This window comes from Musa acuminata, chromosome BXJ3-5 (assembly GCF_036884655.1).
Source record: "Musa acuminata AAA Group cultivar baxijiao chromosome BXJ3-5, Cavendish_Baxijiao_AAA, whole genome shotgun sequence".
Classification (NCBI taxonomy): Eukaryota; Viridiplantae; Streptophyta; class Magnoliopsida; order Zingiberales; family Musaceae; genus Musa; species Musa acuminata.
The window spans coordinates 9953995-9981987 of NC_088353.1; the positions used below are offsets into that span (position 1 = coordinate 9953995).

A 27993-nucleotide genomic window follows, 5' to 3' on the forward strand; every position below is an offset into this window, starting at 1 on the left:
CCCGACATGCCTCCGATCCCCTCACGGGCGCACTCGCCACGTTCTCGATTTCTTGATCCATCCCTAAACCTACACGACCCGCTTACTCTTCACACCTAATCTCTCGCGTCGCCCGTTCGTTCTTGTCTGGATCCTTTTTCTTGTTCGTGGTCTCTTGCTTCCTCTCCCATTCCTTCGAGGTTTTAGGGTTTGGGGGGCGGGCGAATCGGGGTCGCAGGTTGCGACTTCGAGTTCGATCCTAAGGGTTTTTAATCTGGCTGCGGCCGCGTGATTTTACTGGATCCGTGGGCTACGATTCTTACGTCGCTTGTTGCAGCAGGAGGGCTGTTTCTCCGCCCACGAACCACTGATGGTCCCCAGCTTATGGAAGGTTAGCCCTAATCTTGGTTTTATTCCTCTTTTGCGTTTGTAATTGAAATCGTGCTCGTTGAATGGGATGCAATTTCTTCTTTCCTATGAATTTGATCTAAAAAGTGTTTTTCTAGTGCTGTAATTGATTTAATAATCTACTAATTGGTTTATGAAAATGGTACGCGGTGATAATATGTTAGTTGTAGCTATATTCTTCACTAGTCTTTTTCTGGTAATTGACGGTTTCTTGCAGTTTACGAGAATTTATTTTTTTGTGACTAATATTTTCGTGATGTAATGTGAAGTGCTTGAGACATGCATGCTAAATTTGGGCTGTTATGCATTCTTGTGACCTTGTGTTGCATTAAACTCTTAACGTATTGGATTATAATTACTTGTTAGTTCACAGTTTCCGCATACATCACATAAATTACATTTCAAAACAATTTTGTTAAATCTACAGTCCGACCAATTAAAACCCATTCGTCGTACCAGTGACTTTTTAAGGCATGGACAACTCGATCACTGGTTCAATAATGATCTTCAACTCCATTTCCTAATAGGAACCCGAATTAAAGTTGAATCTGTAACTCTTGTGCTGTCTTTTGCTGTTCTTCTCCTCTTTATTATTTGTACTTCCATTGTAACAGTGGTATTTGGATTTGGAGTCTCATAGAAATCAGTTGCAAAAAAAAGTTGACTTTTTTGCTTTGAAATGGTGGACTCCGGCAGCTGCTGATATCTGGCCTTCTCATTTATTCTCAAGTACTGGATCATTATTCTTTTTGCATGTTAGCATGATCCCCTTTCTCTCTGTCTGAAAAGATTGACTTTATTAATTCATACCATACTTAGTTGTAATTAATTGCTTCTGTGCAGGCATAGTTCTTTTAGCTTAATCCTGACAACAAATAGTTTTTGTTTATTTTATTTCATTTGATTATATAATTGGTGATTCAACTTTTTAAGCTTTTGGTAATTGTGAGGAGTTTGCTAATAAGTTCTAGTTCTATGAGCCTGCTAGGGTATTAGCAACAAGTAGGTTTTTTGGAGTTCAATCACTAGTTAGCTACATCATTGTACTTTTTTAGATGGTGCACAAATTTCAAAGGTCATTAGTGGGTCTAGTGATTCATTCAACAAAAGGCATGTATGGTATATGAAAATTGAAAAATTGTACCTTGGACAAGGGATGCCATTTCATTGCTATTTTAGAATTAAATTGGTCACCAAAGGAACAACGATTTGTTACTTTAAATTTTGAACTAAAATTTGAAATAATCATTTGACTATTGTATATGAATTAGAACTATGAATATTCCCGTGTCTTTAATAGGCATTTGAGTGCTCGGGTGAGGCGAGGCTCGAGCGCCTCGCATAATGTTCGGGCGACGCGCTTCACTGAAGCGTTGTCTGGGCGCTCACTTGAGCCCAGGTGTCGAGCGCCTCGGGCAAGCGCTCGATTCAACGCCATCGAATTGAACCAAAGAATTAAACCCTAGTGAAAGTGAAACTTGACCTCGAACCTGACCTAGTGAACGTGAAACCCTAGACTCTGTCGCTTAACCCACCTTCTTCTGTTGCCTTCATGTACAGCTCCCTCCACCACTGACGGACAGGTCTGAAGCTTCCTCCACCATTGTTGCTTTTGGGCGCAGCTCCCTTTCCTATCGAGGGATAGGTCTGAAGCTTTCTTTGTTGTTGATGGACACATTTGAACCTTTCTCCTCCCCGATGCTACCATCCGTAGGAAGCTGCAAACTTGCCATTGATGGGCATGTTGATTTTATCTTATATTATGATTCTATTTTTATAATTAGTTGACCTTGCACCAATAGGTCCCTCTAATATATGATAGAATTTAAATTAGCTTTCATAAGAAGTATTGGATGAGATTTTATTTTATAATCATATATATCAATCGTAATATATATTTTATATATTTTAATATTTTAGTGTGCCTCACTTCGCTCATGCGGGTTCCTAGGTGAGCGCCTAGCACCTCGGGTATTTTGGGATCTTGGTGCCTTTTGAGATACAGCAGAATAAAGGAAGAGAATTGAGAAGCAACTAGCTAATAGTATGTAGCTTTGTTGATTCAATCGAACCAACTAGTTACTGTTCAATCGAGCTAAACTTAATAGTCTGGTTCGATTGCTTTGTTTGTACCGGGTGTTCGCCCAAGGCGCCTAGTGCCTGGGTTCAGACGAGTGCCCAGGTGACGCTTTATTGAAGCACACCACCTGGTGCCTCGCCTCGCCTCACTCGAGCGCCTAGGCGAGCGCTCAAGCACCAATTTAAACCCTTGCTGTAGAACCAAGATGGTGTTGTCTTTATGACATCTTTGCAACTTACATGATCCCTTATATCTCCATACTAGCATATTAATGCTAGAATCCCAAAAAATGGTGCATGTTAGTCTTCTGGCTATTTAGCCATGCATGGGATAGGCAAACTTGTGCATTCTTTTAGATTTATAGTTTTCTTGTCATCATTTACTTTTCTTGATTTGTTCTTATGTCCACCATTCATCTTCTACAACTATTAAGGTCTTCCAACCAGGGTTTTTAATTTCGATTGATACCGCCCATACCGGTCCGCCAGCAGATCGGTACGCGGACCGCCCGCTACCGGGTGGTATCGTCGATTGGGGCTGTTTCCGCCCCGTTACCACCAGAAATCGGTCGGTGACGGTCGATTTCGACCGTCGTTGCCCGTTACCGGGCGGTATTAGCCGAGGGAGAAGAAAGAATGGGGAGAAGAAAAGGGGGAACCTGGAGATCTGGCACCGCTCTCCCTCGACGATCCCAATTCGTTGCTGCCATCCCTCGTCGGACGCCGCAAATGAGATGTCGTCTCCTCCTCGTTTGGGGCGACGAGGCCTTGGCATCGTCAACGACTTCTCTTAATCCGCGCGGGGAGAAGAAGCCTTAGTGTGGCGAGAAGAAACCTTGGCGACATTGCCAAGGCTTCGCAGGGACACATTGGCATCGTCGATGACTTCTCCTAATTTGCGCAGGGAGAAGAAGCCTTGGCGTGGGGAGAAGAAACCTCGGCAACGTCGCCGAGGCTTTGCGGGGAGAAGAAACTTCTCGTGAAGAAACCTCGGCGATGTCGTGGAGGCTTCGAGGTTTTCTTCTCCCCACGTCGGGAGAAGAAACGACGTGACGTCGCACCCTTTTTTATTTTTTTAACTTATATATATATATATATATATATCTGTGTGTGTGTGTGTGTGCGGAGCGGTACATTAGAGCGTACCGCTCGGTATACTCGTACCATACCGTATCGTACCGAATTGAACTCGATACTCTGGTACGGCACGAAATTATGAACCTTGCTTCTAACCATGAAAGTATGCCCCTTTGTGTGCTCTTAAAATCATTTCACTAAAACCTTATTTTGGCTAAAATGACTAAAAGAAATGGAGATAGATTAAAACCTTGTTAATTCTGCTATATACAAAGCCTCACTGAAGGTGAATAGATGACTTTGGGATCAGAATTGAAATAGGAACTCTGAAAGGTAAAGGAGGATTAAATTGATAAGGGTTCTTTTGAACCTTTAGGAAAAGTGGTTCCATGGATGGGAGGGAAATTTGCCAAAAGATTTAGACCATTAAATATTTAACAATGTAAAAGGAATGATCAAATGATCCATATTGTTATAGTTGACGTAAACGATTTTATGCACTATATTTTTGGGGTTTGGTGATTAGTATACAAATACAAACTGTTTGAACCTTTAGGAAAAGTGGTTCCATTGGATGGGAGGGAAAATTGCCAAAAGATTTAGACCATTAAATATTTAACAATGTAAAAGGAATGATCAAATGATCCATATTGTTATAGTTGACGTAAACGATTTTATGCACTATATTTTTGGGGTTTGGTGATTAGTATACAAATACAAACTGTTTGAGGGTCTAGTATGCAAATTTGTAAGGTTTTAGGACTAATGTACAGAGGTCCCAAGCACAGTAAGCCGGAACTCAAGTTAGATATTTAGGCTGGTCCATATTTTGTGTCTAAATTGGGCTCTTGGTTACAGCCAAATAAACTTATGAAACTTGAGGGGGTGTAACTCTTATTCCTGTTGGGAACCCAAAAAAATCTGCAATTATACATGAACTAAATTACTCTATGATCACCTCCCGGTAATGAATTCTGAAACATAAATGCTAAAATATGTTAAACCAGAAGCTGCATGTTATTTGTTTTTAGTTTTTTATGGGCTTTAAACACTAAACTGTTTGATCATGGTACTCACTATTGAGCATCAACAATTCTGCTACTGTATTATCTTATTTTATATTCTTCACAACGAGAGTTTTGGTATAAAAATAGAGACCCTTGTGCATGCTCTATTGAGCCTTTGACCTTTTTGTTTAAGGCTTGGTAATAGGAGAACTATGGAACTTGACGGGTGTGTGGAACAGAATGTGATAGCAATGATTGTTGTAACATCCAAAACAGCACGAAATGGATGGTACACATTGGTTTGGGAGTGGGACCTCACCCATTTTGGACAGTCTGATCCAATTCAATATAAAAAAAAAGACAGCATGAGCCCTCTTATTGCGATGCTGTTGCCACCGCTACCGTTTGATGTCACCGGCATCAGAGAACAGTTTGCCATGTATCTCCTTAGTACACTCCCTCCTCTTCTCTTCCTCTTCTTCCTCCACCTTCATCGCTTCCTCTTCTTCCTCCTCCATCGCTTCCTCTTCTTCCACCTACTCCATTGCTTCCTCTTCTTCTTCCTCCTCCTCGTCCACACTTCCTCTTCTTCATCCTCCATCGTTTCCTCTTCTTTCTCCTCCTCCATCGCTTTCTCTTCTTCCTATTCCTCTACCTCTTCATCCTCTTTCTCTTTTTCTTCATATTCCTTTTTCTTCCTCTCCCATCCTCTTCCTCCACTGTGCCTTCCTCTTCTTTTTCTTCTTCTTCTTCGACTTTGGTACACGGGTATATACTGGTGTTGTGTATCGGTCCTACCAGATCACTGAATAGTGTTTGATACCCGAAATGGCAGTCTAAATGTGATAGGCATATGTTGGCATCTTTGTAGCTTTTAACTTGATTGGTGAAGGATCATAAACTGAATCCCACTTGGTTGGATACTGTTACTTTGTATATTTCAAGATTATCCTTCATATTTTTTAGTTGGTTGTTTTTTTTGTGATTTTTTCATATCCCTCCAAATTGGAGGAAAAAATAATTCTGTTGTTGATATATATTTGTTTGTCTGGAAAGCTAATCCTGTTAAGTCTTGTGATCACTGTAGATGCCCGATCATGTTTATACTTCAACTTAGAGTTTTCTATCTATCTGTAGTAGATGCAGCACTGTGAACAAATGGATCTGTAGGGTAATATCAATTCTACTTCAATACCCATGAGTAAGTCCAAGGTGCTTCATTTTCCTTTTAACTTGCCATAATGCTGTGAAATGTCGCATGTAGGACTGATGGTAATATTTCTATTTTCTTTGCAGTCTTTCACAAGTTAGAGGATCAGGTAGCCTGTCTTCTTCAAGTTTTGTTGCAGAAGTGACTGCAAATCACACACTTTCTTAGTCTATGGATATCATTGAGATTGATTCCACAGATAGTGAAGATGATTTTGAGATTGGATCTGTATCATCAGAGAAATCCTTTACTGATGGCATTATGGATAAATGGGGACATAATTCACAAGGGATCTCTAATCAGAACAGTGATGCGTCTGCGAAGTTCCCGACTCATTCTAGTGATAATAATGATTGTGGAACATCGATGCCACAATCTACTGCAGGTTCCACATCATTTACTAAAACATCTGGTGCTAGTACGGGAAACCATGTCAGAAGCAATGGGATAGGTGAAGTAAGACTTGCAGATCATGAAAGGCTAGTTGATACTGGAAGAAAGTTAGATGTTATGGACGGACACAATCTTCATGAAAATCTGTACAATGTTGTTCCTAAAAGATCTCTTCCAGCATCTTTTCTTTCATCTGTGAACAGAACTGCACCAAAAGGTTCTTCAGACGTGAAAGACAGAAGTCAGATTTATAATAAAGAAAAAATGCATGCTTCTATAAGACCTGATTATGATGGCATGATGAATGTTGCACTTAAGAGAAATGGTGAGACTGACACAAGTAAAAATGGACATAGGCTTTTACCTTCATCTTTTGCTGGAGGAGATGCAGTTGATGCTTTAGCTAAATTTCAACCACCAACATTTGTGGATGAAAAGTTCCATAACATGCCAAAAGCTTCAGTGGAGAGTAGAGGTGATTGATTCTTGCAAGGGCAGTTTTTCTTTATGTTAGATATGGTGATTTTAAATGCAATACAAACTGATGTACTATGTGTATGATAACATACTTATTTTAAAGTGCAGATGCTTTGCATATTCTTGGAAATGTCATCACAAATAGGATGTTGCCTTCAACATTGTTATATGGAAAATCGGTCAACAATTTGCAGCCGCCTGGCACCAGTGATGGACAAAAGCACTTGGGCCTAGTAGACGATAGGCGCATTGAACATGATGAGAGGCATATATATCAGGAAGCATTGCAGGTAGATCTTTTCGTGTGCTGGTGTATCACTATCACTATACTTGTTGTCTTCTTTTTCTTCGATCGAGAGAGATTTTGTTGGATTTATGATGGAGTTTGACAAGTTTGAAGTATCAAACTGTTCATGTGGAGGGTTTTTTTCCTTGCACACCTGTATTCAAGTATAATCAAACCAATTCTATGGAACACCATGTGACTTAATCCAATATTAGAAAATTCCATGAACAATATCTGCAGTCAATTAAGTGCTTACTTTTGTATTTCTCTTCAATTGATGACATAATTTATATTTGGGTCTAATACTTTATGGACAGTATGTGGATTTATACATTCGAAGATTTGATGAGGATCTTCTTAGAGGGGAAGCCATTGAACTCCCACAGATCCACCTTTTCATGCTTGTTAGCATGTTGAGTTAGTGAAAAATCACTTGTGCGTGGATCCTTAATTAGGCTGTACAGTCTTTTATATTACCTGAGCGATTGTTTTCTTAAGTAAATTTGAAATATTTTTTAGGCAATTGGGAATTATGAGCTCTCAATGGTTTAAATTAAGTGAAACAGACTGATGTTCAAGAAAATGTTTATATATATTGTTATTTTAATAGATCTTTTGCAAATAAGCATTAAATATGTGAGATCACCATCAATATGCAAAATGAAAAAAAAGCAACAGAACAGAAGCAACATTAAATATGTGAGACCAACTTTATATCTTGAGCAAAAGTTGAATCCTATGTTTCTTTTAACCCTATTTATGACTCTCATTGACAATTCTGGTTTGTAAACAATTTGTAGGGGCATGAAGAACAAAATATTTAGTCCTAACTTTAAATAAGTATGTTTAGACTAAATTGAAGGTCCCCAAGTTAAATTTGAAGTTGATTTTCCTTTAGTTTCTGCATGAGAATATCCTAACCATGCACATTGTCATGTATGACCAATCACTTTCATGTGTCCATCACTGATTTTTGGTTATCTCTGAAGGCATTTAATCATCATCTGGTCCCAAATCGTAAAACCATTCCTCATTCTTTTCTTCAAATCTGCATTGGTTTTTTTACAAATGACTTGTTCTTTCTACCATCACATAAGATTGGTTTGATGCATGCCATTTTCTCATGAGCAACCCCAACTTATTCGTGTGCCACATGCCTGATCCCCATGCAATAAAACCATATGATTTCTCATGTTGACATAGATGCAGATGACACTGTCAGGAACGGGGTCGGCACTAAGAGAAGGGGGGGGGGGGGGGCGGGGTGGGTGGGATGAATTAGTGCAGCTGTAAAATTACGTCAGTTAAAAAAACCTTCGTTCGATAAAAATCGATTTCGACGAAAACCGTTTCGGAGAGAGGTTAACTTGAAAGCGTTTTCGTAAAGATAGCTTGAAAGCGTACGGAAGATGCGTAGTGGATGTAAAGCAAGTTAAGAGGTTTGTAGTAAAGTAAATTGCTCAAATATAGAAATGCAAACCAGAGAAGAACACACCGATTTTATAGTGGTTCGGTCATCGTGACCTACATCCACTCCACCGATTCCTCTTCCGTCGAGGCCATCGGCATCCACTATCGATCTTCCTTTAACAGGTGAAGATCAACCTCCTTCTTACACCCCTCTTCTCCTTTTCATAGGTTTAGGAGTCAACCTTTATAAGCACTCACTCCTCTCTTACATAATTCTAACACTTAGACTAGAAAAGGATTCTCATAAGAGATTTCTACAGCGTTTTTCTACTTTTAAACTCTCTGTGCTTGTGTCTTTTAATCAGGGATGAGAGGGGTATTTATAGGCTTCAAGTTGATTCAAACTTGGAGCCTAAAAACATCTCATCCCGGGTTTCCTGGGCATGAGCGGTACCACCGCCAGTGTCAGTCTGACACTGGGCGGTACCATCACCTGGGAGGCTGTGCTGGGTGGTACCATCGCCTAGACTGTCGGTACCACCGCCTGCAGCCACTCGGAGGCTGTGTCTGGGCGGTACCACCGCCCAGACCGACGGTACCATCGCCTGACACAGTCTCGGAGACTGTGCCACGACGGTGTCACCTCTTGGGGCACTGTCTGGGCCTTTTCATTGGGCCTAACACAGTTTTTACATGGGCCCAATTGGCCCCTAATTGGGTTTGCCCAAATCCAATCCCAATTAGTGCAGCGGTAAAATTACGTCAGTTAAAAAAACCTTCGTTCGATAAAAATTGATTTCGACGAAAATCGTTTCGGAGAGAGGTTAACTTGAAAGCGTTTTCGTAAAGATAGCTTGAAAGCGTACGGAAGATGCATAGTGGATGTAAAGCAAGTTAAGAGGTTTGCAGTAAAGTAAATTACTCAAATATAGAAATGCAAACCAGAGAAGAACACACCGATTTTATAGTGGTTCGGTCATCGTGACCTACATCCACTCCACCCATTCCTCTTCCGTCGAGGCCACCGGCATCCACTATCGATCTTCCTTTAACAGGCGAAGATCAACCTCCTTCTTACACCCCTCTTCTCCTTTCCATAGATTTAGGAGTCAACCTTTATAAGCACTCACTCCTCTCTTACATAATTCTAAAACTTAGACTAGAGGAGGATTCTCACAAGAGATTTCTACAGCGTTTTTCTACTTTTAAACTCTCTGTTCTTGTGTCTTTTAACCAGGGATGAGGGGGGTATTTATAGGCTTCAAGTTGATTCAAACTTGGAGCCTAAAAACATCTCATCCCGGGTTTCCCGGGCATGGGCGGTACCACCGCCAGTGTCAGTCTGATACTGGGCGGTACCAACGCCTGGGAGGCTGTGCTGGGCGGTACCATCGCCCAGGCTGCCGATACCACCGCCTGTAGCCTCTCGGAGGCTGTGTCTGGGCGATGCCACCGCCCAGACCGGCGGTACCACCGCCTGACACAGTCTCGGAGACTGTGCCACGACGATGTCACCTCTTGGGGCACTGTTTGGGCCTTTTCATTGGGCCCAACACAGTTTTTACATGGGCCAAATTGGCCCCTAATTGGGTTTGCCCAAATCCAATCCCAATTTCGTGCTTACTATGATTCCTAAGACATTTTCTAAGCTAAACAAGTCCGTAAGTTTAGTTTTTTCCGACGAGCTTCTAACGATCTTCTGGCGAACTTCCGATGATCTCTCGGCAATGTTCCGGCGGAGTCCCGGCAAGCTCTTGGACTTCACGACGATCTTCTTGGCGAGTTCCGACGAGCTTCTTTGGCAAGCTCCGAGACTTCTCGGCTGGTTCCGATATAACTTCCGACGAATATCCGGACTTCCGATGAACTCTCGAACTCCCAACGAAATCGCGTCCTTGACTCCATGACTTCATTTTGCCTAATGTCTTGCTATCGTAGATAATCTTGCACATGTAAAACATACTTCGATCTAGACAATTAATACTAAGCATTAATCATGTTGTCCGGCCTGTCATTGGTCTCTCGACGTTTAATCCGATTCTTCGGCGCATTGTCCTCTCTTGCAGCCTATTGCCCAATCGGCCAGTTGACCACGCAACTCCGATATCCTTGGCGCAATATCCGCTCTTCTCGGCTCGATGCCCGAATCCATGGCTCGAAGCCTTCTGTCGATACGTCGATTGATCCACCGGCTCGACGTTCAATCTTCTGACATGTTTTCCCTCGGCCCAACTTGATTTTTCCTGCTTTAATTGTCTCATCTTGATCGAAGCATCCTGCGTCACTCAAAAATATAGATTAAAACATAAACACTTATCAATTGGTTTCATCATCAAAATCCGAGATTTAATAATCTCCCCATTTTTTATGGTGACAACTAATCGACGACGGAGTTAACCTTAACTCCCGGAGTTTAAACAAACTCCCCCTATCAATATGCCATATTGAAAGAACCTTGAGCTTAAGCCGAATTCAAGTCATTGCAAATTTCATCATGAATATTTGCAACACGTCATCATGCATAACATGATCATACTTCTCTCCCTTTGTCATCAACAAAAAGGAGAAATGACAAGATTGTAAATTATGCAAGTTTGCATTTTTGTTTCTCAAGATAGACAATCTATCAATTTTTTTTTGTGATGTTCAAGATAACAAGCTCTTTTTTTTTTTTGAAAAGTGTCATTTTTGCTTCCTTTGCAAAGTGCAAGTTAGCATGTTTTGCATCTTGAGCTAGTAATATTTCTCCCCCTTTGTCATTGTTAAAAAGAAGGGAAGAATACAATTTTATATCTCTTTTTTCTTTTACGTCAATTTCTAAATCATGACAAAGGTATGTAATCATTCTTATTTCAAAATGCCATAATTAACATAATCTTGAATTCAAATCAAAGAAATTTTAATCATGATTCACATCATATGCAATATATTACATACATCATCATAATTAAAAAGCATAAGCATTGTATGCATAATACCAAATCATCATGTATATTTTCAAAATATAAAATCATCATTACATGCATGATTCCAAATTATCATTCATAATTACATCAATATTAGCAACAAATCATAGTATTTCAAATCATGATGGTATTAATTTGTCAAATTACATTGCATCCTATCATGCATGATAATAATTTCTCATTTGTATTTCATGCATAAATTCATATCATCACATGAAGAATATCAAGAAAAATTAATTGGGTGATGAGATAAATATTTCATGAATACAAGGAATTGTACATAAAAATCATATCATGAGTGATAAAATATCAAAGATCGTGAAGATAAATCATGAGTATCAATAGATATATTATGATTCTTTTTGAATAACTCAAATAACGAAAAGAAAGAATCATAGTAGACCATCTTGGTTAATAAAAAGAATTTTCAAGTTAAAATTCCGAGAATTCAAGAGAAGGCATGATTCATTTTAACAAATCTCCTCTTAAATAAATAATGAAAAGAATTCTTAGAAGTTCATGATATAGATAGAATTCATTCAATCTTGTAGGAGAACAAGATATTAATTCATGCATATAAAATCTCTCAATTCATTATGAATCATAAAAATTATAATTAAAAAAAAACATGATTCATTTAGGAAATTTTTTTCTTTAGTAAACGACAAGAAGAAACATGGGAGATCAAATAAGAGATCTTGATTCATAAAAGATTTCATGTTATAAATCTCGAAAAATCAAGATAAAGCTTATTCAAATTCAAATCGTCACATCAAAATCATTTTCAAGAGATTTAAAAAATATAGATAGATTCGTTAATCTCTCATTTTTGAAAATCGATAGAGTAGATAAAAAATTTTTTTTCAAGGAGAAAGCTTTCCTCTTTTTAGTGTTTGAAATTCATATGATTGATTTCATATATGCCAAATAAAAACATGTATCATGTTTAAAACCGAAAGTGCAAAATTTATTACGACAAAGTTCAATAAGGTATAAATCACCCAGAAATCATTATTCATAATTTCAAAATATAAAACCTTTAAACATGATTTCAAATTAATATGCTCAAGTTTTTGTATGAAAACCTTCCATCTTATTTAAAACCGAAAAAGTAATATTTCATCATGATAAAAAATCGATAATCCATAAATCGCAAGAGTTATCATGCATAATTTTTAAAATCTCATGCATAGAATAAAATCATCAATCATGGTATCAAAACATCATTATGCATCATTAAATCATCAAGCATGATTTTATATTTTCAATCAAAATCATTTTGTTTGTTTATCATAAAATATATATTTTTCATGATTATTTTCAAAATTACTAGCATGATCCCCATTTTTTTAGCATTTTCATTATATAAAACATGTAATTTTCAAAAATAATTATTCTAAACTAAATAAAAAATAACTCATGAAAAGCATCATGTAATTTCGAAATAAACTAAAGGTATTTTGATCAGTGATTGCAAAAGGCGCTCGGGCGCTCGCCTAGGCGCTCGGGCGAGGCGAGGCGAGGCCCGAGCGCCTCGCTAATGTCCCAGGCGGCGCGCTTCAATCAGGCGCCGCTTGGGCGCTCGCCCGAGCCCAGGCGCTGGGCGCTTCGGGCGAGCGCCTGGGTAAACCGAACCAGAATTTTAGGTCTGGTTCGGTTGTTAGTTGGTTCAATCGAACCAACTAAACCGATATAACCCCAACCCTAACCTGCTGCCGCTGTCGATCCCGATCGCGATCTCGTCGCTCGCTGTCGCTGCTCCCGCTGCCGCTGCTCGCCGCTGTCGCTGCTCACGCCTCCCGCGAGCCTTCCCGCTGCTCGTGCCTCCCGCGAGCCCTCTCGCTGCTCGCGCCTCCTGCGAGCCCTCCTGCTGCTCGCGCCTCCCGCGAGCCCTCTCGCTGCTCGCGTCTCCTGCGAGCCTTCCCGCTGCTCGCGCCTCCCTCGAGCCCTCCCGCTGCTCACGCCTCCCGCGAGCCCTCTCGCTGCTCGCGCCTCCCGCGAGCCCTCTCGCCTTCTGCGAGCCCTCCCGCGAGCCTTCCCGCTGCTCGCGCCTCCCTCAAGGCCTCCCGCTGCTCGCGCCTTCCGCTCCCTTTCCCTTTCCCGCTGCCGCTGCTGCTGCCGCCTCTCGCCGCTGCTGCTGCTGCCGCTGCCGCTGCCGTCGCTGCTGCTGCCGCCGCTCGCCGCCGCCGCTACCGCCGCTCGCCGCTGCTTCCTCGTTTCTCCGTCAGCAGATTTATACTGTTAATGTGATTATATTTATTAATTATATTATATATTTTTATATTTTTATTTAAAATTTTAAATAATCATATTTATTAATTATATTTTATATTTTTATATTTTAGCGCCTCGCTTCGCTCGGGCGAGCGCCTGGGCGAGCGCCTAGCGCCTCGGGCGTTTTTGGACCTTGGCGCCTTTTGGCGCCTAGCGCTTTTTAAATCACTGATTTTGATTACCTCATCGTCGAAAGCCGTTAAGGCGTAGTTTGCCACATCGCCTTTGTTGATTTTTTCCTCGTCTTCGGAGGAGCTCGATTCATCCCAATTTGTGTTCTTCTTGCGTTTAAAGCAAGTAGTTGCGTTCTTTTTGTTCTTTAATTTTTGTTTCATGAACTTTTTAAATTTATTAGTGAGTAGTTCAAGTTCACCATCACTTGAGCTTATGCTCAAGTGGTCTTTGATTATTCTTAGTCCGAAATCCTTCATGTCCTTTGGAAGGTAGTTCTCATGTTCGTCAAGTGCCACATTAGTCATTTCATAGGTCATCAAAGACCCAATTAGTTCTTCAAGTGGTAGGTTGTTTAGGTTTTTAGCCTCTTGTATTGCGGTTACTTACCACCCAGACTAGCAGTACCACCGCCTGCAGCCTCTCGGAGGCTGTGTCTGGGCGGTGCCACTGCCCAGACCGGCGGTACCACCGCCTGACAGTCTCGGAGACTGTGCCACGACGGTGTCATCTCTTGGGGCACTGTTTGGGCCTTTTCATTGGGCCCAACACAGTTCTTACATGGGCCCAACTGACTCATAATTGGGTTGGCCCAAATCCAATCCCAATTACGTGCTAACTACGATTCCTAAGACATTTTCTAAGCTAAACAAGTCTGTAAGTCTAGTTTCTTCCGGCGAGCTTCCGACAATCTTCCGACAAACTTCCGACGATCTCTCGGCAATGTTCCGGCGGAGTCCCGGTAAGCTCTTGGACTTCACGACGATCTTCTTGGCGAGTTCCGACGAGCTTCTCTGGCAAGCTCTGAGACTTCTCGGTTGGTTCTGACAGAACTTCTGACGAATGTCTGGACTTCCGACGAACGTTCGGACTTCCGACGAACTCTCGAACTCCCAATGAAATCGTGTCCTTGACTCCATAACTTCATTTTGCTTCATGCTTTGCTATCGTAGTTAATCCTGCACATGTAAAACACACTTCGATCTAGACAATTAATACTAAGCATTAATCATGTTGTCCGGCATGTCATTGGTCCCTCGACGCTTCGTCCGATTCTTCGGCGCATCGTTCTCTCTTGCGGCCTATTGCCCAATCGGCCAGTTGACTCCGCAACTCCGATATCCTTAGCGCAATATCTGCTCTTCTTGGCCGGATACCCGAATCCATGGCTCGAAGCCTTTTGTTGATACATCGACCGATCCACCGGCTCGACGTCCAATCTTTTGACATGTTTTCCCCCAGCCTAACGTGATTTTTCCTGCTTTAATTGTCTCATCCTGATCGAAACATTCTGCGTCACTCAAAAACGCAGATTAAAACATAAACACTTATCAATTGGTTTCATCATCAAAATCTGAGATTCAATAGACACTAGTGGGTGCAATAGAGATTTAGGAATGAACTAGTGCTTACTGCTAATCTTAAAAAAATTCAAAACCATTTAAGCCATTGTGTATTAGTAGTCCGGTGAAAAAGAATGGCAGTCCAGTGAAAGAATAAGATATCAGTTTGTAGTGGTTTGACACAATAGCCTACATCTGTTGGCAGAGATCAAACTAAGAACACTCTTGTTCTTGGGGTTCAAGTGCAACTCCACAACTTTGTTTTTATTCTAGAGTCAAGAACAGAACTCTTTTAGTTCTCCCCACAAGCTGAAGAACCAAATCAAGTCGGTGCATTTTCACAATCTCTGAAATTAAACTATTCACTCTTCCTAGTATACTTTTGTAGTCTAATTTTGTCTCCAAACCATCATGAGATCAATCCTTTACAATCCAATAACAGTGCCTAACATTTTTATTTTGAGTTTCATCCATTATTTCTCGTCTTTTATACAACAACCAGTCAGGTCCTTGTATCAAACATTTCATTTCATTATGAGCTAATGAAACTTCTCTCTCTATGTCAATTGGATTATCCATCATATCCAGTAGGAAGAAATCTATGCTGCATAGAAATGTTCACTGCTTCCCAGTAGAAATTTTTCTGTCTAATTCTTTGTTGTGTTTTTTTGTCTTTGCTTCCTTATTTATGAACCACCTTTTAGTTTGATTTCATGAATCAGCTTTAGCTATCAAACAAACAAGGATTGAAAGCCAGCTACCAGTATAGGAAATATGGAAGTAATTTCTTCCAACTTTTCCAGTTTCACAGATGTGAAAAAACTTCTGCTTCCCACACTACAGTTCTTTATTCTCTGACATAGTAATTGATCCTTATGGCTCCTAACCTTTTGATGTGAGGTTCCCAGGGCTTACTGCAAGGCATCGAGACTAGACTTAGGTTTCCATCTTGCTTATGGATGCTTATACCTTTCATTCAAGCACATAAGAAGATGATATAATTTGTCATTTGCATAGTTAGCTTTATTGTTTTATCTTCTTGCTGATTGATCTGAGACTTAAGCACTATAGTTTCAGCAAGGCTTGAACCTTTGATTTTGATCCAAATTTACTCACCTTCAGCATGGAATATATATATATATATATATATATATATATATACACACACACACACACACACATAGAATTTTTATATGTTAAAGGAAAAGACAAACAACTAGAGGAAATCATGATGGTTAGATTTTAGCAGGGTAGTCAAAGGTGCTAAGGTTCCAAAATGCTCAAGCCACTGTCCACTCACCCGAGATACTTGCTAATATTAAAATTATTAAAAATATAATTAAGGATAAATATGATCACTAAAGTAAAAAAAAGAGAATACATGAGTTCTATATCATTTCATACTTTAAATATTACCATTAAAACATCAAATTACAAATATTTAAAGCACCAAAACGCTAGCAATTACAAATTTAATCCTGTAAACAATTCATAAACTATATTAGCAAAAAAATAACTATTTTTAACAATGATATGCATTAAAGGAGAAAGAAATAGAGGTGGGAGAGAAGCCTGGGAAGAACTAGGGGTTGAATGGGAAAGAAGAGGGCTGTCAACTGGGACTTGGATGGGAGCTATCGGGGAGGAGGAGGATGAGGAGGACTAGGAGAGAGGGGGAGGGAAAAGGAGCTGACCAGGAGGTTTGGTGGGGGGGCGATGATAGTGGAGAGGAGGAGGAGAAAGAGGGAGGGGAAAACATGAAGGAAGGAGAGGGGGAGAATCAGAGAAAGGAGAAGGTGGCTGTCGGCTGAGAGGCGATGCCCGAGTGAAGCTTTCCGGGAGTAGTAAGAGGGAGCGGGTGTCAGGGTCCGTGGAGGCTATCGAGAGAGGGAGGTGGGGCTGTTGAGGATACTAATTTGATTTTGAGTTGTATTTGTTTACCAGTAAAGAGATATTGCATAGCACAATGCAGCATAGTGCATCTGCTTTTTAAAATCTTAGGTATATCTTAGTAAAACTTAGACAATAAGTTCAAGGTTGAACTTTGGGTTAAGGTAGCTACAATTTTTATTTTGTTCTTGAGTTTCAAGATTGTTTTAAGTTTTAACTTCCTATTTTGTGCTTTAGTGATTGTATTATGTTCAGGGGGCCTTGACTGCATTTTGGGTCATTTTAATATGAAAAACTTATGATATAGCGTTGGTTCTGTTTTATTTTTCCCTGCAGAATCTTGGTCAACCAAGATTAGAAGATGACCTGCCTGAGGGGCTTCTGGCTGTTCCTCTCTTAAAGCACCAGGTAGTCTATATACTGGAAGTGTCAATCATATTTGGATTATTTCCCTATAATTTTGAACTTTGGTTCCTAACTATCATGTTTGATAGAAAATAGCCTTAGCTTGGATGGTTCAGAAGGAAAAAAGTACTCATTGTGCCGGTGGAATTCTTGCAGATGATCAGGTTTTTTTTCCTTAGGGATTTAACTGTTCTTCAACAATTTGCTAGTACATGATATTATTACTTTGTTGTTTACACATGCACAGTTTTATAAAGAATGGTGTGCTTTTCTCATCACAGGGACTTGGTAAGACTATATCAATGATTGCTTTAATACAGAAGCAAATGTCTCAGCAGTCCAAATTCATATCTGATGATTCCAACTGTGTAAAATCTGAAGCCTTAAATCTAGATGAAGATGATGATGGGGGTAGTGAAGTGGATAAGACAAAGCTGTTATCTGGTGACAATGATTATAAATGTGAGCAAGCGGCTAATTCAATTACGCACACTTCCCATAATGCCAGGCCAGCTGCAGGTACATTGGTTGTATGCCCTGCCAGTGTTCTTCGGCAATGGGCTCGAGAGCTGGAAGAAAAAGTTCCAAAGAGTGCAGAGTTATCTGTTCTTGTATATCATGGAGGTTCACGGACAAAATGTCCTGGTGACCTCACAAGATACAATGTTGTTCTTACCACATACTCAATTGTGACTAATGAAGTGCCAAAACAGCGTATAGCTGATGATGATGAGGGAGAACAGAAAAACCTTGACAAGTATGGGTTATCTTCAGAGTTCTCATCCAACAAAAAAAGGAAGCAGCCTTCCAGTGGACAGAACAAGGTGAAGAAACGAGGGAAAAGATCGAAAGATTCACATCTCGATGTTGACAGCGGCCCTCTTGCTAGAGTCAGGTGGTTTAGAGTGATATTAGATGAAGCTCAAACCATAAAGAATCACAGAACTCAAGTGGCTAGAGCCTGCTGTGGTCTTCGAGCCAAAAGAAGATGGTGCTTATCAGGAACACCCATGCAGAATGCAATTGATGATCTTTACAGTTATTTCCGCTTCCTGAAGTATGACCCTTATTCTGTCTATAGTTCCTTCTGTGCTTCTATAAAATATCCGATATCTAAAAATACAAGCAGTGGATATAGAAAACTTCAGGCTGTCCTCAAAGCTGTACTTCTTCGACGCACAAAAGGTATTTTAAACATTTAAAATTTGTTTTCCCTGGCTAGCAACAAATTTGTTTGCCCTGTTTAATATTAACTGGAACTGATAGATCAGTAAAGCATGTTAGAAACTTTTTTGAATGCCTTACTATTGATTGCTCTGATTTGTTGGAAACATATTTGAGATATTTTGGGACAATTGAAGGTTTATTGTTTAGCTATTAGAAAATATGGCCATGTCCCATTCCAAATGGAAAAGACTTAGAGATATTAATGTTTTTTGCATTTTCCTGAATATCTGCATGAACAAGTGCCCAGTTGCTGTGCTTAACTGTTTCAGGGTTAGTTTCTTTTATCCTTTCATATCATTTAGCTCTTAGGATGAACAGAGATAATTTGGTTCAATTAAACTTATTCTAAAATATTTGAATTCATCAGACTAATACGATTTAGTTGAAGGATTTAAGTTCCAGTGGCATGGCTGGTGTCAGTCATTGCCTTGCACCAAGAAATCTTCGTAAAAGACCAAAAGAAAAAATGTCTAGTGTTCAGTACTTCCCATGTGTCTTCTTCCGCTAGACAACCCTTGGGCGAAATCAAAGAAAAGGTGGTTGCACTGATGCCCCTCTTTCTGGGTATTGATAGCCAGTTGGTTCATTATGTTTAATTCAGTAGTAATGAAATTTACTGAAATTTCAATTCTTGGTTCAGGTGTTACAAAAGGTTAAGCAAGTGACCTGGGAATATGTGGTAGAAACTTTTAGTGCTGAGTGTGGTCTTGATGAATATGCTGAATTTTACGATGACCCTTAGCATCAATGTTTTTCATGGAATACAATTTGACATGTTCTCCAAGGTTGTGCTACATATCAATTTTGGTGCATTCTAGTCGTAAAATACCTGCATGTATTACATTTGTTTATAAGCAGCCAAATGTGTTTGAAGTTCTTGAGTAGGTAATACTCATCTTTATCTAAGTAGCATTCTGTACTCAGACATTTGAAAATTGCTTTTATATTGTTTTTATCTACTTTCTGGATAGTATGCCATATATATTATATTGCATCAGTGATTTAAAAAGGCGCTCGGGCGCTCGCCTATGCGCTCGGGCGAGGCGAGGTCCGAACGCCTCACTTCACTTCCAGGCGGCGCGCTTCAAAGATGCGCCGCCTGAGCGCTCGCCCGAGCCTAGTTGCTGGGCGCTTCGGGCGAGCGCATGGGTTAAACCAAGCGATCGAACCAGGATTTTAGGTCTGGTTCGGTCTCCGGTGCTTTAGTTGGTTCAATCGAACCAATTAAAACCGATATCAGCTGTCGCTGCCCAACCCTAACCTTGCTTGTTGTCGCTCCCGCTCCCGCTGCTACTGCTTGTCGCTGCCGTTGTCGCAGCTCCCGCTCCCGCTGCTGTCGCTGTCGCCACTCTTGTTGCCACTGTCGCTGCCGCTCCCGCTGCCTCCTTACACTCCTGCTGCCGCTGCCACTTCCTTTTTTCTCAGTCAACACCCCCTTACACTCCTTTTCCTTCTTCTCCTTCTGTATATTGTTAACAGTATACTAATAATAGTATTTGTATTTATTAGATTAATAATATATTATTTTGATTTTAATACTGTTAATTTTTATTTATTTGAAATTATTGTTAGGTTTCAAGATAAATGGTAAGTGTATAGAGCAACTCAATATAGTCTCCAATGACATCAAAAAAAGATCCTGCATGGAAGTATAATTATCTGAAGGATCCGAAAGATCCTAATGTAGTGACTTGCATATTCTGCGATAAGACTACTAGAGGTGGTATTTTTGGTGCAAAACAACATCTAGTGGGGAATTGAGTGCAAAAACATCAAGCTTGACTCCTGCTATTGTTGAAGACATAGAGAATGAAACATATTTTGATGAAGGAGTCGAAGGACAAGAGGAAGAGGACGAATTCAATGAAGATGATTTGTGCAAAAATGACAATATTGATTATGATGAATGACTTTGATGTAAAATTTTATTGTTTTGAATTTTGAAACTTTTTGTTAATGTGATATTATGATTTTGTATCTTAGATTTTCTTAATTTAATAGCATATTTTTATTTAAAATTTTAAATAATTATATTTATTAATTATATTATATATTTTTATATTTTAGCGCCTCGTTTCGCTCGGGTGTTTTTGGACCTTAGCGCCTTTTGGCGCCTAGCACTTTTTAAATCAGTGTATTGTATATTATAACTTTTTTTACACTAGTATGAGTTGAAATTTGTGGTTTACTCCCAAGAAGTGGGTTGCTGATGTTATTGTTTTTTGGTTTGATCCTCATGTATGTTATCTGTGACAATATTTAAATCACGTGACATTATACCTATAGTGAAATGTCAAGTTTGGTTGCCTTCGGTATCCATGGAACCCATGGTTTTGCTCATAACCAAGATGACTTGTATATACATCCAGATGTAGTATATGTGTAGAAGTTGGACACTAGGTCCGATTTTAGACATTAAATCCTGATCTAAGGTTTTTGTACGAGTGAAAAATGTAGGAACAACTTCAAGTGCCAGCTCTTATTTTGCTTTTCTGTTATCAGATGCTGTATAGTTTTTGATGGTAATGTAATAATTAGATGCATAGTGTAATGATGGAACAGTGACCAATGATGCTAACTTTATGCTCAACACAAGATTCAACCAAGATGATACATTGATGCAAAAATATATTGTCAAAAGACACCTTTTCCTTTATAGGAGCAAATTTGGCTTATTGGGATACTTCGCAGAAGTAGTTAACCATAGAGGGTTAAAAAGTATATAGGCTTTTTGTGCCATCAAGATTTGTTTACAGAATTCTGTTGTACACGAAATCAAGTTTCGTCCAATTTTTGGGAATGATATTACAATCATTTTGTGCTAAGTGTTCTTTAAGTTGAACATGTGTGCACAATCAAGCAATCATTCTGTTTTCTGTTATTTTGTGAATCATCTCTTTTATTCTTAGTGTTTATTATATGGTAATTGCCCCACTGGTTGTGTTTTATAGCTTTTCCATTAAATGTAAATCATGTTTTTCTTTGGTCGCCTTTGTTCTGTTTTGCTTATCTTTTTTGTTATAATCCTTTCAATGCAAAATGAGTGTGGATTATATTTTTTGCTATTCTTTGCCCAGAAGAATAAAAATAGTTGATTTAAGTATATTATTTTGTTTTGTACCACTGTGGCTTTTTGATATTGACCTACTGCCTAATGTTTCTGGTAGGAACACTTATTGACGGGGAGCCGATTCTCAAGTTACCTCCAAAATCAATTTGCCTGAAAAAGGTAGATTTTTCTCATGAGGAACGAGAATTTTATTTAAAGCTGGAGGCAGATTCACGCCAACAGTTCAAGGTGCTTACCATATAGAAAGTTGGGTTGTTTACTCAGTAGAAAAAGAGAATATGATTTGCTTTTGATGGTTGGATTATAATGCGAACTTCTAATTTGTAGACAAAAACAATGCTAGCTTTCTGCTGTGTTTGATGTGTTTTGGGAGCGTCTTTTATGCAAGTTAAGATCATATTGTTGAGTTAATTAATAATAAAGAGTGATGGCGTGTTGGTCCCCTTTTCGCGTGGCTGAAAATAAAATCTTTCTGTTCTGTTAAGTTGAGTCTTGAACCTGATAGTGAGAACAGTTAATAGTGAATATATCCCAAAAAACTCAGTTCACACACATAATTGACTTATATCAGTAATGTACTATGAAAATAAACTTGTCCTAATTTAAATCACAAGGACATCGTTAACTTCTATTTGTAAACATTTACAAATGATTGGTAAATTGTACATGCACCTGTTGTGCATGCTTCCATTTTTTTAACAAAGAGTAAAATCCAGATATTCATTCCTGTTTCATTGTAATTTGATTTTGGTTCTTGCCTTCTTGGCTTATTGAATATTATTGCTTAAGCACCTGTATTTTTTCTATATAATTGTATTTTTTCTATATAACTTTTAATGTTGTTTAGACTTTAGAGTGGGATACCAATCCCAAATCATACTAAACTGGTTTTAAATTTAACTGCTACAGATTTTGATTCTTCAACAACCATTAAAGGGGAATCTCCTTCTTGTTTACTTTGTTATGCGGTAAATGCCCTTTGGAATCCAAATTCAAGTAATTTTAAATATAGAATTTTTACATGGTTAAAAAAGTTTTGACCGGTCTTGGTAGTTAATTTGAATACATACAAACTAATGAAACTGGAAGCAAATGATTGTTTGACTGCTTTGGGCCTGTAGATTTTTGAACTTTAAAGAAATTGACTTAGAGTCATTATAAAAATCACAATATAAGAAAGTTGTTTTATAGGTCATATTTTATTTTATTAATTAGAAATGTTTTTTTGGTTAAAATCAAATAATTGGACTTATAATTACTTCTTAAAAAAGATATCTTATGACTCGATCTGATGAGGTAACTATCGTATTAACTTCATTGAGCCTGAACCACTAATCTAAAACAGTAGTACAGCCGTCAAATCTTTGTCTCCCTTACTTAAGGGCTTGTTGTCCTTATCAAAACCCAACATAATTTAGATTCAGACCCTAGCATGGTGTATGTGAGACAGCTTACTAGCAGCTACACATCCCAACGTGCCCTTTAATCCCAAACCCATAGATGGTACTTTCCTACTCAAACCTCTTGCCATTCCCAAATATTGGATCGGTTCTGATACCAATTTTTATGATCCGATCTGGTGGAATAACTAGCCTATCAGCCTATTAGTTTCATTAGGTTTCACTGACTAAAACTGCTTAAATTGAAGTTAATAGTAGTACCATCATAACCTTACAATATATGTCAAGAAGTACCTAGCTTAGTCTTTTGTTTATCCTAACAACCACCACAAAGTTCATATCTTCCTCCTGTTTGATCTAGATATACAAGTTATAAAACATCATTTTGTACATAGTTTTAACGAAAAACTGTATTCTTCTTGGTGAAAAACTTTTTGTTGCTTTTTAGTATTAATTATTCCTTACATTACAAGGAGTGCAACTTATTAAGTTGAGACTGTTGACAGGCATATGCTGCTGCTGGAACCTTGAAACAAAACTATGCGAGCATTTTGTTGTTGCTTTTGCGACTTCGGCAGGCTTGTGATCATCCCTTTCTTGTCAAAGGATTTAACTCGGACACTATTGGAAAATATTCGTTTGATATGGCAAGGCAACTTCCTAGGGAGATGCTGATCAATCTACTTAATCAGTTGGAAGGTTCTTTAGCCATTTGTGCTGTGTGCAGTGTAAGTGATATCATGTTACAGGCTTCTTTTGCACTTTTTTTCTCTAGTGTGGTGCCAAATAGAACAAGATAATTCTGCCTAAGCTTATGATTTTTGGTGAAAAGACCTGATGCATAAATATTGGTGACTTTAGTTTTTAAGGTTCTTTAGGAGGACAATATCTTCTTTTAAACATATGCATTCCGTAATCATCATATTGTTTGTCCTATGTATCAAACATATGGTAAACATTCTTTTAAAGCAACTTAACACAAATGTTAGGACACCTGCTAATTTTTTGGTTGAATCTTGAATTACCATCCCTTTTTTAATGTATTTAACTTTTTCTTTACAATATTTACCTTCCCTTCTAATAATTAGAATTGATAGCTGAATGGCAAAGTTACATAAAGTTATTGTTATGTGGACTTGGAACTTGATATTCTGCCAAGTCATCTTTCTTACTATTTATCATTTAATAGGATAAATCTGGAATTGGCTTCTTGAATCTCAATAACCTTCTTTTGTGCTGATGATCATGAGCATTAGAGAGTGTGTCAAATTCTTGTAGTTTGAATTATTGGTTTTAGGGATTCAAGTTGCAGTGGCATGGTAGTTCGAGCTTTGTCAAGTGACCGGCATAGCGTATCAGTGTACTGCCAGAACAGGAAGGAACCAAGAAACCAGCATGAAAACGAAAGTATTACTTTTCAATGATCTTCAGGCTACTTATATAATTCTTTGGCCTTTCCCTCTGGTGGTACTGCAAGTTGTCATGATCGAATTTTGTCTTTTCACTCATCTGAAACCATGATGTCAGGATGTAATATATAAAGTGGGGCTGAACTGGTTAGTTATGTTTAACTTTTACATATTTGCCCATTCCAAAGGTATAAACTAGTTGTCTTTGATACAACCAGAGACTAGGAATTCCTTGGACTAGGCAAGTGTCAGAATTTGGTGTTTCGCCTAATATAGGTGAAAGGGCATGAGGACTTCTTTGATGACTTTCTGTGAGCAACTTAGGACATTTCTTCTTGTGGGATTGCTAAATTGATTTATATTATGAAGTCTGCTGTGTGTTCATGACACCTGAGATTGCAGAACTTACAATGAAGAAAGATATATGACATTTGAGTTAGAGTATATCATGCATGGAATCATGGAGCACATGTGGACATAAATATGCTTTATTGCCTTCCGATCAGTAGCTCCTTCCTACTAGAGCTGCATAAAGGTTTTTTATTGTCAGTTTGAATCGGTTGCTGAAGTGTTTATATTATAATCTACAATTTATATGCTTGATTTGTTGCATTGTCTTTTCTGACTTTCTGACAGATTTAGTTTTAGTACACTGCCTGTCTTTAGTGCATGAAATATCTTGATATTAGTACCCAGTCAAATTTTTTATGACAATGAATTATGCTTCACAATCAATTTAACAAACACATCTATGCTGCTGGTAATTTGTGTCATAATGTGTTTTCACGATTTCATATTCTGGTGGTAAGTATAAGCATTTAATAATTAAGGACGGCCTGGTGCACAAGGCTACCATTAGGTCAACATATGCAACCTTAACAAAAAAAAGAAAAAGAAAAAAACTGCATCCTCTTTTACATGTTTAATTGATCTTTTTTGTAGTTGTCCTGAAACTTAATCACATTGTACTTATGTAGGACCCACCAGAGGATGCTGTTGTGGCAATGTGTGGGCATGTTTTCTGCTATCAGTGTATATCTGAGCGTTTAACTGGTGATGAGAACTTGTGTCCTGCACCTGGTTGTCGAGATGTACTTGGTACTGAGTCCATTTTCTCCCGAAGTACATTAAAAAGTTGTATATCTGACAATTTTGATGATGAAGCTTCGACTAGTTGTTCATTTGATGATGGATCAATTGTCCATAGTGGTTACATCTCTTCCAAAATCAGAGCAGCTCTAGATATACTAAAGTCAATCTCTTGTCCAAGTTCTGAAGTACATAATCTCATGATATGTGGTTCCAAGTCCGATGCCAATTCTTCTGATCATATTTCCACTCTGTTAAACTCAAATGCTGACATGCCAGCCAAGGCTATTGTTTTCTCCCAGTGGACCAGCATGCTCGACTTACTTGAGCTTTCATTGAATGAGTGTCTTATACAGTATCGAAGGCTAGATGGGACAATGTCTCTCATGTTACGAGACAAGGCTGTGAAAGACTTCAACACTGATCCAGAGGTTCGATAATCAAATAATTTATATAATTTTTCTGTACTTGTGGTTGATTTTAGTTTGTGCTTTAATTTTTTCAAGTTGTTGGTTTCTCTTCTTTTTCATTTTTGGAGAATAAACATCGGTATTGTTCTTCAGGTAACTGTTATGCTCATGTCACTTAAAGCAGGAAGCCTTGGCCTGAATATGGTGGCTGCTTGTCATGTAATTCTTCTTGATCTTTGGTGGAATCCAACTACTGAAGATCAAGCAGTTGACCGAGCGCATAGAATTGGGCAGACTCGTCCTGTGACTGTTTCCCGAATAACTATTAAAGATACAGTCGAAGATCGGATACTAGCTCTTCAGGTAACTTTTTTGTGACTTCGTTTTTTTTGCAGCATTTTATGGTTGGATCATTATGGTATTCTCTTGTGTCATCGTTAATCACAGACTCTTAAATTAAATTATGGAGGATGTGACCTGAAGAATCAAAACTTTGAACTCTGGAAAACACTTATAGAATTCGTAAGTCGTGTCTTTATCTGATTGTTATTACCTGCTTTAGTTGGTTCACATAGCTAATAAGTTGATTTGCTTACTGAGTGGATGCAATGTTAATGTGGAACAATAAGATGCCAAATTTAGTTAATCCCAGAAAAATAGGGGAAATTCATTCTTAGTTGACTTAATGCTAATTCAGTCTTCACACTCTGACCCATTGTTCTGTTTGTGTTAATGCTAATAATGCACAGACCTGTTCAATCTAAAATTTCATATTGCTGAAAATGATTGTAAGAGTACTATTTGCTAATATCATAAATTCTGATATTCTGAAAATTTTTTCCATGTATGTAGGGTCTTGGATGAATGTAAATAGACCTTCCCCATAGGGTTCTTGCTTTTCCAATTGGCAATTTATGTTCCTTTACAAGGTTTAAAGGTCCAGTTGCCTGTATGACTAGGCGTAATCATGATGAAGCAACCGCTGACCTTGTAGACATGCTATTTTTAAACAATGGTCAAACCAACATCAAACATGGTATCTTTTGGTAGTACTTTGTATCTAAAGAAGATAATCCAAGCAATGGTTGATAATCATGTGGTAATGTACCATATATCCCATATTTGACTAGGAAGTATTTTTCAGTATATATCCCATATTTGACTAGGAAGTATTTTTCAGTATATTTGAAATCTTAATCATGTTTTGTTCTTTCAACTTCATCTCTATAGTCATATTATTGCTATAGTCATTCAAAGTCATGCATCGTTTATAACGTTAATTGCACCATCTGCATTGGAAATATGTTTTATCCAGGAGGAGAAGAGGAAGATGGTTTCTACTGCTTTCGGAGAAGATCAAACTAGTTCTCATGCAACTCGTCTCACGGTGGAAGATCTTAGGCGGTTATTTAACTGCTTTGACGACTGAGTTTTGGCATGAATCATAGTAGTAGTTGATTCATATCTTTTTGGATGTGAATGAATAGGATTGTTGGCTAATTTTTTGAGATGTGCTCCATTCCATCAGGACCGACCCTTTTCTTTTTTTCTTTTTCTCGCTTCCTTTTGTTTTAAATTATAGGTTGATGCTAACTTGTGTAGTTGTAACAGTAGAGTCCAAGAAATGATGGAGCATAAGGGACTGTAAATATATATATATATATAAATATTAATATACTTTGCTGCCTTCATGAATGGGACGTTGAGCATATCATCACTTTATCCGCAGAGCACGTGTTCTAAAAAGCTTCTCAGTGGTAATCTCTGCTACCAAGCGGGCCTAATCCACCGCATCCCTGTCGGCAACTGTTCCCCGTGGAAACGAGAAGGCTGTGAATCAAATCAAATAGACTCCCACTTAAAAAGGAGAAGGAAAAAAGTAACAAGATCATTGTTAGAGTCAGCACTGAACTCAGAATCTGCTCTTTTACTTCACCAACATCAATTACTTAGAAATGAATTGTAATGGATCAACCACCTGCGTTTACTTGATTGAACCTTTCGTGTCTCCGT

At 38.6% G+C, this 27993-nt stretch overlaps 1 protein-coding gene across 6 annotated transcripts; it reads left to right on the forward strand.

Moving 5' to 3' along the window:
• On the forward strand, window positions 1-27671 carry LOC135638686 (helicase-like transcription factor CHR28). Of its 6 annotated transcripts, none has more exons than XM_065151963.1 (12): window positions 4-370; window positions 5638-5751; window positions 5847-6628; window positions 6739-6920; window positions 17307-17378; window positions 17465-17539; window positions 17657-18560; window positions 21770-21831; window positions 23579-23800; window positions 25459-26001; window positions 26134-26343; window positions 27296-27671. In XM_065151963.1, exons 3-12 carry the CDS (start codon window positions 5932-5934, stop codon window positions 27407-27409), a joined length of 3081 nt encoding a protein of 1026 aa, XP_065008035.1. In that variant the 5' UTR covers window positions 4-370; window positions 5638-5751; window positions 5847-5931; the 3' UTR covers window positions 27410-27671. The 6 variants fall into 6 exon arrangements, with proteins under 6 accessions (XP_065008036.1, XP_065008035.1, XP_065008030.1 ...); XM_065151958.1 differs by having other exon boundaries at window positions 6-370; window positions 21770-21900; XM_065151960.1 differs by having other exon boundaries at window positions 6-370; window positions 5688-5751; window positions 21770-21900.
• The last annotated feature ends 322 nt before the right edge of the window (window positions 27672-27993 follow it).